General features: G+C 35.6%; 1 protein-coding gene across 1 annotated transcript; it reads left to right on the forward strand.

The window, feature by feature from the left end:
* Positions 1-5,944: 5,944 nt before the first annotated feature.
* Positions 5,945-11,244, forward strand: IRX1 (iroquois homeobox 1). The gene is made up of 4 exons (XM_063450588.1): positions 5,945-6,502; positions 9,032-10,028; positions 10,361-10,430; positions 10,896-11,244. The coding sequence occupies exons 1-4, from the start codon at positions 6,230-6,232 to the stop codon at positions 10,951-10,953; spliced, it is 1,398 nt and encodes a 465-aa protein (XP_063306658.1). The 5' UTR covers positions 5,945-6,229; the 3' UTR covers positions 10,954-11,244.
* Positions 11,245-13,624: the final 2,380 nt, after the last annotated feature.

A 13,624-nucleotide genomic window follows, 5' to 3' on the forward strand; every position in this document is an offset into this window, starting at 1 on the left:
CTTGCTCTGTGCTTTGATCTGCTTCCTCTTGGCTGTTTAAAGCTGACAGTTTGCTTGAATGGCATTCACTGCTTTCATTTGTAAGACATGAGTTTCCTAGTGTTGCGAAGCTAGCAGCTACACCTGTACTGTAGGAATTTACAGTGAATTGCTCTAGGATGGCATTGATTTGGGACGGGTAAAATACAAACACAAACTAATTAAACCTGTATAATGCAGCCCTACAGGAACAATGAACGGGGGGGCGGACAAATACAACTGCAGCTGGCACAGCGATTCTCAATATGCCCTTTAGCTATTTTCTGGCAAAAAAAAAAGAACAAACCTTATATATATAAATTTATATTTATTTATAGTTTAATAAAAATGTATATATTAATATATTATTAAATAGAAACAGATGTTTTATCAGAGACAGATTTAAAATATTCGTCATTAATAATATGTTATTCTAATATATATATTTATTATTTTATTATCACTATATTATTTGCAAAACAATACACAAACGTTTTGTAAAATCATTTAACTCAAGTATATTTTTTCCTTGACATATCTAGTTTTATAAAGTCTAAAAAGCCTAAAATAACGTTTACTAGTTATGTGTGCGTTATGCCTTTTTTTGTAGTTGTTTTATTTTTTTATTTAAGTTTATTTATTTTTGTTATTATTAAATTTTAGCTCTATCACTATTCAAATCTGCGTGTTTTACACAGGCTCCCAAACTCTCTTTTTTATTTCTGTATTATATTATTGCATTCAGACACTAACAATTAAAAACACACACACACAAAAACATATATACACATATGTACACACACATACAAACACAACACGGATGTCAAATATGTGCCCCTTATTTCCATGTAAAATATTATTGTTTATGCACTGCATTAGTCTTTGTGTAGCTGGCTCCTTCCCCCGGAGGGATGTTGTTACAATATAAAGATAGGGGTAATTGTCTGGAGGTTGGCACAGAGCACACACACAGCCTGGCTCACTGGATATTTAGATAGATTGATACGCTCCCCTTAATTGTTTGACACATGCGTTGTTGTCACAAAGCAGGGTGTTCTCCCAGACCCTGCTGAATAAAAAGGTGTTAAGTAATAATGATTATCTAACAAGGCTCATAAATCAGTGCTCTGGAGGACTAAATAGGAGTTGAATGTAAAAAGGCTACTTGTTGTCAAGTGGCAGCCCAGCAGTATACTCAGTCCCCCTTGTCAGGATAGGTGTATCAATATAACTTAACATACAGCATCTATATACATTATATTGTCATTACTATCATTATTATTTAAGAATATGCAATACCGAAATTCAGAAACATTTGTTCCTCTCATAGCACGGTGAGCAAATTGTTTGTTTTTTGTTTTTGTTTTTTTCTTAACAATATTAGAAGGTTAAATGTTATCCGTTTTGCGAACTCATTTACTATTTACGTAAAACTAAAATCCTGTTTTTTTTTAAATTAGTTAATTTTATTTTATTTATTTTTTTGGATCTACGATTTTCTGAAATGTGCAGTGCATTTTTAAAAATCAACTATGAAAAAATACACCTAAAAAGCTGTATATTGTTATATTGTGGGTTTAAAGCAATGCAGCTTACTAGGTAGATTTAAAAATCATGTTTTTTTTTTTTTGGGGGGGGGGGGGGGGGAGGTTAAATAATACATTATATATATTTTACGCATTTTGTATAATATCATTCAAGGGCTTTGTTTTATTTAACGAATTATCTACAGTGAATTCTACTTTTTAACACGTGTTTTATAAATACAGTATATAGAGAGAATGCATATCTATATATTATATATATATATATATATATATTGTGATAGATTAGATAGATAGATGACAGACAGACAGATAGATAGATAGATAGATAGATAGATAGATAGATAGATAGATAGATAGACATCAACGTACATAAATAAAACGATCTATACTACCTGTGTATAAAGTGCATTCTGTTATTAGAATGTTTGTTCTTAGTTCTAGAATGCCCTGTTTTTTAGATCATGTATAATATTAATATTATATCTACAGACAGTACACACTCTGCTCTGTTTCTAGACAGTACGTGCATAGTTCTGGAGTTCTCTATTTTTTTTTTATCCAACACACACACAGATATCAGCACAATGACAAATTACAGGAGTGAGCAGCTAACTATCTAAGCCAGTACTATTCTCAAATTGTGCTCCACTAAGCATCTTATCCTCTCCCCTGTTAGGTGTCTTCTTTCAACATCTCTGTCATCTGTATTTGGAGCTATGTTGCACGGTTTATCAGTGCCATCTCCAGCTCTGCACATTTCCAGCATGTTATCACAATTGCCATTCCCCCCTTGCTGATGTGTTGTGCTGATTGCCATCAGTGCTCTCAGATAGCCGGTGCAGACTCCCAGCGCTGCTCCATGCACTCTGTACAGCAGGACATCTGGACTAGATCGCTATCACTGACTTCATTCTGAGCAGTCACTGCTAAAGCTCCATTTATCCTCTCTACAAAGGGACCTTTAGCCCATTCCTGAAGCATCAGCCTTCAGTTAAAATTCAGCCATGCAGCGACCCCTATGCCTGGATTTGCATTTCTTATCAGACCCCTATCTCAAATGATTTGTTATTAATAAAAAAAAAAAAAAAAGGAAAAAATTGAAAGGAAAAAAAAAAAAAAATCTCCTGGTGGTGTATGTATTTCCTTGATAAACTGCAGAGATCACTATCTTATGTAAATTCATAGCGAGAAGCCTTCATTTTAAGTGAAGTTTATCTGCTTACTGATCTTTAAATTAAAGGAGCATGACCATTTAGGTCAATGTGTTTTTAAACAGTGTGCAATTTATTTCAAACAATTACACAAGGCATAATCGTATTATCCCGACGCTTTTAGCTGTTTTATTCACGTTTTTCGTCCCCATCTAAGCACATCACCATCATTATAAGGGGGGCCATTGCTGATGATCTGATTCGCAGTCATCATTGCAATGGTGCAGTCACTGCTGCTGTCTTAAGTGAGCTTAGCTAATGAATTGGCAACTGAAATTTTGGAATACCCATTCGAAATGTAATAGGGCTTGCAAGCAATTCAGACAATGCTTGTTGGTTTTTTTTTTTTTTGTTTTGTTTGTTTTTTAGATAGACATACATTTATTCTAAAGCTATATATATAAGACAGACAGACAGACAGACAGACAGACAGACAGATAGCGTTATAAACATGTAAAACAAATTATATGAACACACACACACACACACACACACACACAGAAACTAAAATAACACACAGACACACACAAACATATATATATATATATTTATATTTATTTACATTTATATATATATATAAAAAACATGTGTTATTTTAGTTTTCTGTACATATACATACCTAGTATATTTTGTATCTATATAATATTAACATATTGTTTGTGGCACAGAATAAAACATGACTTATATAGTATAGTGCATGATATCTTTATACAAGGTTCTAGTCATTAAAATTCCATTAGGCGATACACCTCAGTGTAGAATTACCTATTCGAAGCATGGTCAGGCGTGGCCCACAGTTTGCCTTCTGATTTCTAATACACAACCGTTAAGTGTGCTTTGGATAATGTATTTTAAGGTGAGCATGGATTGCTAAAATGATTTCTTGCTAAGTAGCTTAGCAGTGCAGTTATGGTCCAAGCTTACTTGTTCAGAAAAAGAGGGAAATGACTAGAAAAAAAAAGAGTTTATTTTGAAGAAATGGCTAGTGGGCAGACTTATTGTGTCATAACATGGACCATTTCAGTTGTACAAGCAGGATTTTACATGTTTCCAGTTCTATTAAACTTATGTGAAATTCCCAATAATTGGTGGCTTTAATAGAACACAGCTTAGCCATCCCATTACCCGAAACATTTGCTGAGTCAGACAGTGGATGTTCTGTTAAATCTGCACAACTTTCTGCAGTTAGGAAAGGCAACCAGATTTTGGACTCTGAATCTCTATGCCTCTTGTGATAAGTAAGAATTTCAGCCTATTTCAATAAATGTGTAGAATCCCTAACAGCTTTGTACACAGCAGTTTGTGATGCTCCCCTTCCAACAGGAGATCTGTTACACTGCAAGGCAAGATACAGAGAAAGACTTGGATCTCCAATTCCTAATCTGCTAAATATAAACTCCACCAATACCTAAATCACAAAGAAGATTTAACAGTGTCTCTGGCTGAATCCCACCTTTACCTGTGCATCTGGAACCTGATACATCCGTTTGCAAAACACAGTTGTAATTTTCTAAGAGTACAACGTGTTAAGCTTAATACTTTTAAGTGCCTGGTGGCATTACAGGGTGGGGGTGTTTTAAGGTGAATAAGGGGGGTGAAATTCCTTTGTTCATGCTCAGACCAACTAGAATAAATAAAAGTAAATGTAGCTCCTGGCTGTTATTATGCCATTTATGTTATTGATTTTTTTTTTATTGATACATATACATATTCATGCATGTATATTTGACTGTGTGTGCGTGTATACATATAGAGATATTCAGTCCAGTTAATATAATACAAATATTTCCCATGTAATTAATGGTCAGAAAAATAAACCAATTGTCTGCCTACATTAAATCCTAGGGGCAAGACAAATGAGATTTAAATCATTGAGTTTTCATAAAAAATGAAATTGTGTTTGCAATTAGAGACATGAGATTTGGGATATGATGTGTAAGTTGTAAGGGCTAGCGTTCAGTTAATAAATAAGCGTAGGACCCACCAAATCGGATCATGTGTATGTGATATTATTAACATATTTAATACATAACATTTTTTGCACCTATATTATACGTTTTATCAGCCACCTTAAAATGGACAGAATATTTGAGACAAAATATGTTTTTAAATATAAGCACGCGTGGTGTATTCTTTCTCAATATATTCACCTTATTCACTAAATTAAATTCAGCACATTATTTTACGCCTTGACTCGAAGCTTGTGACCTTTGGTATTTTTCCTTAATATGTAGATATGTATTTTTTAGGTTTTTAGCTTTAGATCCTGTGTTGTACATAAAACAATCAATCACAAACGTTATAATACTCAGTTAAATATGATGCTCTCATACTAAGGATGCGATTTACCCCCATCCACCACAATATAAAACATTCTGCGAGAATTTAGTTGAATTTTACTGAGGAAGAGAAAGTTTCCACTTTCCCAGAAATGGTTTGTTTCTGATTCAGAATTAAAAAAAAAACCTTTAAAATGCTGTTATTTTCTCTAAATGGGAGAAAGAAAGAAATCAGAAAGTAATTAGCTATAGTATGTTTTCACACTATGTTAATGTAACTGACAACAGATGTTTAACAAACTTTTACCAAACTTTAGCCAGACATCAGCTTGCTTTTATTTCATTATATATAATTATTATTTGTGTGTGTATATATATGTGTGTGTGTGTGTTTAATTGATTGTGTTTGCTATCTTTCTACTAATCTATGTACCTATATCTCCATTAATGGAATAAAGACGTGTGTTTAAAGCAGCCAGTCATTATATTTCCTCATTTCCTGCACTCTTACAATACAGAGAGCACACACACACTATAGGTAACACACACACAGCAGCAGCACAGTTGTTTTTGTTAAAGGGGACACTCTATGGGCTCCAAACAGCAAAACTCCAATGTTGGACAGCTGTAAAATCGTGTAGACAGGTTGTCATACAGCACTGGGGGCTTCTCTGAAAGGAGCCCATTGCTAAACATTAAATACACAGCCCAGGCAGACACACACACGCACACACACACATACACACATACAGTGTCTGGTACACTGAGAGAGAAGCAGTGCAGCCAATGCTCGGACCACGTGCTCGGGGTGGGCGGGGCCAGCGGCTCCAGCGGATGCCAATCAAGGCATCAACTTCAAATTGTATGTGAAAGATCAGCCCAGGACCTCGGGGCAGACACATCAGTTGGAGCTCAATTGTTGATCAGATCACATCTGAGGGATTTAGGAGCACGGAGGAGCCGAGATTGGAGGGGGGGACAGAGCCAGCCTCCCGGTGTAGCTAGCGCTCAGTGAGCGGGCGGGCAGTGCGGGAGCAGCTCTCACACTTTGTTTGGCAGAGTTTGTCTCCCGGTACCGGGTCCCACAGCTCACTTCCTATCGCCGGGCTGTTTGCGTTGTTGTTGTGGTGCCGGCCAGTGGTTCTCTGCAGGAAGGGGGCTGCCGCTGACAGACATGGCCTTTTCCCAGATGGGCTACCCGCAGTACCTGAGCCCGGGCCAGGCTGCCGTCTATGGAGGGGACCGGCCGGGGGTGCTGGCTGCAGCGGCTGCTGCTGCTGCGGCGGCTGCGGCTGCCGGATCGGGGAGACCGACCGGGACCGAACTGGGCAGCAGCTCCAGCGCCGCCGTGACCTCAGTGCTGGGCATGTATGCCGGTCCGTACAGCACCCCCAACTACAGCGCCTTCCTGCCCTACACCACCGACCTCAGCCTCTTCTCTCAGATGGTAAGTGCCCGATCACCATAACCACTGCAAGACACCGACCATAGTACTCTGACAGATAGAGGTACTGTGTTTAATGTCACTCTGTACCTTTATTTATCCTGTAGAAAATAAAAACGAGTGACACAAATATTATTCTTTACATTTGTGTTTTGGGTTGGGTTTTTTTTTGTTTTGTTTTTTTTAAATTGATTTAATTTAGAAAAAAATAAAGTGTTTATTATAGATCACTTCTTTTAACTGTCAATGCAGTGTGTACGAATTTGGTGACCAAAATCGTAATTTTGCACTGAGCCTTTTGAACTATATATATATATTATTTATTTTATTCAGATGAGATTCAATATGCTCAGGTCTCTAGATTCTAACTAGATTCTAGTATTTATTCTTGTCTCTTTCTTGGTCGTGTCTGTTTTATAGTGATCATCTCCCCTTTCATGAACCCTTAAAATACCCTTGCAAATAATTGCACGATTGCATGCATTATATGGATATTAATGGTTAGAAAGACAAAAGGGCACTGTCTCATATACATTAAAAAAAAACCAACCCTCTCTGAATATATATATATATAGCATAGGCGAGCTCTTTCCCCAGGGGATAAGCATGCAGTAACACGGAACTCAGCTACTATTATAGTCTTTGCCTCTTAGTACATAGGGAAACTCTCTAAGAACTCAGCCTAACTGCACAAGATTACATTGAATAGTTTGTTGCTGGGGCTAAATCACGGTTTACGTTTGTTTTTAAAGGTACAACAATATTGCAACAATGTACAGAAAATCATGTGTTACCAGTCTGATTACTTCCTGAGTTTTCTTTTCAAAGCTTAAAGGAAGTACTCATATTTCATTTTTCAGAGATCTAAATACATTCCTGCTACCATTTCTCTGACATAACACCAATTACTCTTGCTTTGTTAAAAAGAATCATAACATAGTATGTTTATTTAAAACCTTGCAAGAAACAAGTCTCTATTCTTCAACACGCCTTTTAAAGCAAACACCTTGAAATCCAGGACTTGCAGTTGTTGTATTTCAGTTTGTTTTGTGATCAACACAATACGTTACATCTATACCTTTTTATAATGGCATTAGCACTAGATTAAATGTCTTCAATGTTTAGATAGAGAAGTGTCATCTCTTGATGTTTTTATGTACTTAGGATTGATTGGAAATTAGACATTAAAAAAAAAATCGTAACCATTAGCACAAATCTAATTGTGCTATATAAATCCCATTTAAAAGTTTACTTCTGTCCACTATTTGGTATTCTGTCCTTAAATATTTTTTTTTTTACAGGGCTTTTAAAATTATGGAAAAAAATGTTTGACCCATAAAATTGATTTATATAGAATATAATCTGATTTTATTTACGTTACATATGTAGAACGTATGCAGTAAAATATTTAAATCTGTGGGGGAATAATTAGAATGATATGTTTTTTTTTTTTTTTAGAATTATATAATAATTCTACCTATTTAATCTATTTAATATCGGTTCTTTTTAAATCCAAAAATCCAGCAATTATTGTTTTGTTTTTTTCGCCGTTTTTCATTTACATATAATTCCGATTTAATAAAATAAATGCAAATTAATTGTTATTTTAGGAAGCACTGACACTTCAGTACTGTATAACACTAATGGGACGCTATTGAAGTTAATGGAAAACATTATCTGTTTTGCTAAAAAAAAAAAAAAGAAAAAAAAAACACCCTTGCGATTTAATAAATTCCCACTTTACCTAAAAAGTCATAGTAATTAAAACAATAGATTTAAAAAAACATCACATTAAAGAACTAGCAAGCACAATTTATTTATTCATTTCCTATCGTGTAGTGCTGTGATTTATTATAACTAGATAATTTATTGTAGAAATCCTTTAAATAACTTAATAAATTAGGACCAACCTCAAAGATGCTCTTATGTATAATTCTAAAAACATAATAATTTTATTTTTTGCACCGTTCATTTTCCCTCTCTTATATAAAATGTTAAATGACACCTGGTAAATCTGAGATGTTTATTCTTTGACGTTTTGGTTACTATTTGTTAAGATTCCATATACCATTCACACATAAGAAGATGATTGTTAGACGAGATGTATTTTTCATTCTACCGGTTGTCTATCTGCACAGGGAGGGTATTTGGAAATGATAGGTCTCCGGGAGCTTAATATGTGTTAGAAAACTGCAGACCCTTATTAACAGTTTCTAAGCATTGTTTTAAATATGGCCAAGGTTACCAAATCCCAAGATATCTGCTGAGGCTTTTTACTGATGGTAGGGCAAAGCTTCTGGGATTTGAGGGCAAACTTGTTTTGCCTAAAAGCTGTATAAATTTTATTTTTCTCTTCTTTCTGCCTTAAGCTCCATAATTGCTGCATTTGTGGAAACAATAGTCAAACCTCTTTAGTTTGTGTTAGCTTAGTGTGTATATGTGTGTGATATATACATACAGTACTTTTATTTACTAATGTATAAGGACAATTGGAACAGTGATTGACCCTTCCTCTCTCTTGGTGTGTTTCAGGGATCGCAGTATGAACTGAAGGATAACCCTGGAGTCCATCCTGCCACTTTTGCTGCCCATGCTGCCCCAGGCTATTACCCCTATGGACAATTCCAATATGGTGATCCCGGGCGGCCCAAAAATGCCACTAGGGAGAGCACTAGTACATTGAAGGCCTGGCTGAATGAGCACAGGAAGAACCCTTACCCCACCAAGGGGGAGAAGATCATGTTGGCCATCATCACCAAAATGACCCTCACTCAGGTCTCCACCTGGTTTGCCAATGCCAGGAGGAGGCTCAAGAAGGAAAACAAGGTGACCTGGGGTGCAAGGAGTAAAGAAGATGGTAATCTCTTTGGAAGTGATAATGAAGGGGACCATGAGAAGAATGAAGATGACGAGGAGATCGACCTGGAGAGCATAGACATTGATAAAATTGATGATAATGATGGGGAGCAGAGCAACGAGGAAGAGGAGGACAAGCCAGAGCACTTGAGACAGAGCGAGGACAGCCTGAAAAAAGAAAGCGAGGTGATTCTCTCAGCCTCTGAAGGACTCAAATCAAAGGACTCTTTGTCACTGGGAAAAGAAAACTCTGAAACTAGCAATACCAGAATTGTAAGCCCTGGCGGGCAAGGGAATTTACAAGTGCCAACACACAGCAAACCAAAAATATGGTCTTTGGCAGAAACAGCCACAAGCCCTGATGGGGCCCTAAAGACTTCTCCTCCACCCCAAGTGAACCACACATCTCCCCCCATCCAGCACCCAGCATTCCTCTCTAGCCATGGACTATACACATGCCAGATTGGCAAATTCCATAATTGGACAAATGGAGCTTTTCTCACTCAGAGTTCCCTGATAAACATGAGGTCCTTATTAGGTGTAAACCACCACCACGCAGCTCACCACAACCACCACCACCTCCAGGCCCACCAGCAGTCTCCTCTGTTAACAGCCAACCTGGGGGTCCTCAGCAGCGAGAAAATCACAGAGAGGAGCAGTCCCAAGCACACAGGTGATGAATGAAACCATATTGCAAATAGCCTTTAGACCTCTGTCAGCCTTGAGCCAGTCTATGTATGTCATGTTGGAATGGGGTCAATTGCCAATGTTCTATTTGAAACAACAATGTTTCAATCGTCCCTAACCCTTGTTACTGTAGCAATCTGTCATAAAAGACACTTCAGCTGTGTATAGATGTAATCATCCATTGTCAGATTCTCCCCCAAAAAATAGCCTGCAGAGATTCATAACAGTAATAAGCTAGCTGGTTACTTACTTTTTCTTTTCTTTTTTTAATTTAGCATTTGTGTAAATGTTCTTTTTTTTTCTGTTTACCCTCAACAGAAAGAGAAAACGTATCCAGAACCGAATCTCCGCCTCAGTTAAAACCTTCTTTTCAGGCTGTTCGTGAAAAGTAAGTACCCATCTTTTATTTAATTGTGGTCTGAAAATACTGGCAGATTCGTTTTTAGAAACCACTGCAATCGATCTCAGGCATAGAGACAACATGGGGTCTATTCACTAAACAGCGAGCTGTGATGGCTTGAGAACAGGCTACATTAAACTGACGAGCTGGATACAAGTTCTAGTGATCCCCCCCCCCCCCCCCCCCCAACTTAGTTTTGTTTTAATTTCCTTAGTAGCTTTTAAAATTTATTGTAATTTATTATAGCACTGAGATTTAAAAAAAAAAAACTTTACAAAATCTTCTGGTAATAAAAATAATCAGATAATAATAATATTGTTTTTCTTTTTATAATTTAATTTTTTTTTAAGTGAATGACATTTTTTTTTTTAAAGTTTTGTCTGTTACTGTTAACATTATTTTTTTTGCTGCTACAAAATATTTATATATCTATATTTGTTTTTTTCTTTTCAGTTCCATCAATCAACAAGAAGGAACACCACGTATATTAACAGCCCTTCCTTCTGCGTGATCCTTAAATCTTTCAAAGTGATTAAGAGACTGTTCACAACATACGGACAATAATGGGGTATTCATATAAATGACATTGAATCTCTTTTTGCAATAAGTTGGTGCGGATCCAAACAACCGATTTTACAGATTTGTAGATTTCTCCACCCCTGCACCATTTCAGCTCCTGTAATTCAAACCATACATTGAAAATTCGTTTTGGTAAATGTTCCTACGTATATATGTGTTTTTTTCTTTTCTTCTGTATATAAAGTGATCTCAGATTGTAAATAGAGCGTCAGAAAAAACTTGTCTAAATCATATATTTTTGTCTAATAAACTAAATGAAATTATGAGAAAACTTTAATTATTATTCATTGTTGTGTTTAAAAAAAATATATATTTATATATATATTATCTCATCCAATCTCCATTCATATTTGTTTTTTTTTAGCTATTTTTTTTTATTATTTTATATTAGGTTGATGTAACAGTTGCCTGTTTTTCTTTATTTTTGGTTTAAGCAGTCAATTTCCATTTTAATGTCAGTCATTATAAAGAGAAAGGCTACGTTGAGACAATTTGTCATGCTTGGGTTTATGGTGATTACTCCAATATAGTAGCTATAACAATCTGCTCACTTGTATAATTTCTTTTCAATTCTCCATCAGCTGTTTTTTTTTTTGTTTGTTTGTTTTTTGTTTGTTTTTTTTTGTTTTTTCCTCTTACGAATTGTATGAAATTGTTTTCGAATCTGTGGACATTGGAATATTGATTACAATTTAGGTCTATAGATTTTAAATAAGGGATCTCACAGACATTTGTTGATTTTTTTTTCCCTGTGGAGAGGACAGTTAACAAGTTGACAGTTCATAAATTGCCAGATTTTCCTGGTCAAAGTTAACAAATTGAAAGAAGGGCATAGAAAAGGGGGTGTTTATTTATTTATTTGTGTAGTCCTAAAATATCAGAGGATCTAAGTGTTTGTGCCAGTCCCTTCTAGTGGGAGATTTTAATGAGAATGAGTTGATCTTAACCAGAAGCTTAGAAGAGCAGCAGTATAATGAAGCCTGGGTGTGAGGATGCATTTGTTTAAACATTAATCTTCCGTAGACAATCTGTTAAAAATCTGTAATATTTTCAGTGTTTCCTGACTTTTTTTTTTATTTCTAATTGAGAACACTAAACGAGCATTGAGGTGCTATTAAACATGCCAGATGGTTGTTCATGGTTGAAAATAGAGAGAGGCAGCTGGGAAAATCATTAAGAAATAATGTGGGGACGCCCTATCCAAACAAAGCCATTCCCAAACAAGCACTTGTCGGAAGGAAGAAGCGATTTCTGAATAAAATATTAATAAAACACCCATCAAGAGTGAAACCAGTGATCAAGACAAAAACAGAGGTCTTCTTCAGCAGCGTAATTGTCTGTAGCTGTTCAAATGAATTGCGAAAAATCTGTGCAGAGCAATCACACAAAGTAAATAGTGTGTGTCTCTGTATTTGCATATGTATCTGTCTGTGTGTGTGTGTGTGTGTGTGTATCGCATATGTTTATAAATGTATGGTGTGTGTAATAATATACACAGGATATTAGATAGAGTGCGTGTTTTTCTTTGTGTGTGTGTGTGTGTGTACGTATAGATGTGTATGTGGTTATTATTTTTAGATGGCCTCAAATTAGTCGTCCCCCCCCCCTCCCCCCTATATTTTTTCCATTATATTAAAATGTGTGATTTTGTTCACGCGATGTTCGATTTAGGACTAAAATATACCAGTTGTGTTTGGGAAATGGTAATTTAACTGAGTGGATTAGCTGGATCTCTGTGTATTCCCTTTAAAATATGTACAGTAGTAGCAGCAGTGGAAAGGTGATAAGCGTATTGAAGCTCCGGTGTTCATTAAATCCATAGTTTTTCTTCTATCAGTTTAGCATACTACTGATGTTTGTGAGAGTGGGCTCAGAGCTAAGTGTCAGCGTGGCAAATTCAGCTTTCCAAAAGCTCTACATTAGAAAGGAACTCTTGTGCAGTGCAATAGCGCACTCTATAGGTCGTAATTGGTATAGACGAACAATAAGTAGAATGTACAGCACGATTGCCTATTTGCACAAATGAAATAACTCGTTTTTAAGAGATAATTCTATCATAGAGTGGTAACTAATTACATCTGCAGACATCATTCTTTATATTTCGTTATATTATCTTCTCTCTTTTTTTTTTACTTTTTACAAAATATAATCTTCGGCGAAGTAGTAAAAACTTTATTTGAGGTTTTATTTTTAAGGGCAAGCTGGAGCATATTCTATGTAAAATGCGGTGTAGATAGTCTATTGGTTTCCATGGTAACTGCTCCTTCCTTAGAAGTATATGGTTTTTGAATTGCACCTGTCGTGTGATGATACATTTACTAAAAAATAAATGCTTAGGGCCCAGCAAAATCACGCTCGGTTACATTGGGAACTGCATACCCCTATTTCTTAAAAAACAAACAAACATTAAAAGCATGATAGTAAAACGCTAAAAATAAATAAATTTTGAACTTAAAAACCATGCACTTATATATATATATATATATATATATATATATATATATATATATATATATATATATAAACATAAGTGACACGGGACGTGTGAATATCATAAAATAATTTCGTTTGCTGTAGGTTATATCGTTGTTTTTTTGTTTTTT

Source organism: Pelobates fuscus, chromosome 4 (assembly GCF_036172605.1).
Source record: "Pelobates fuscus isolate aPelFus1 chromosome 4, aPelFus1.pri, whole genome shotgun sequence".
NCBI lineage: Eukaryota > Metazoa > Chordata > Amphibia > Anura > Pelobatidae > Pelobates > Pelobates fuscus.

Excerpts from the sequence above, each read along its gene's own strand:
- IRX1 (XM_063450588.1), top strand. The coding sequence starts at position 6,230 with ATGGCCTTTTCCCAGATGGGCTACCCGCAGTACCTGAGCCCGGGCCAG. Across the intron at positions 6,503-9,031 it reads TCAGCCTCTTCTCTCAGATG|GGATCGCAGTATGAACTGAA; the intron begins GTAAGTGCCCGA and ends GGTGTGTTTCAG. Across the intron at positions 10,029-10,360 it reads GAGCAGTCCCAAGCACACAG|AAAGAGAAAACGTATCCAGA; the intron begins GTGATGAATGAA and ends TACCCTCAACAG.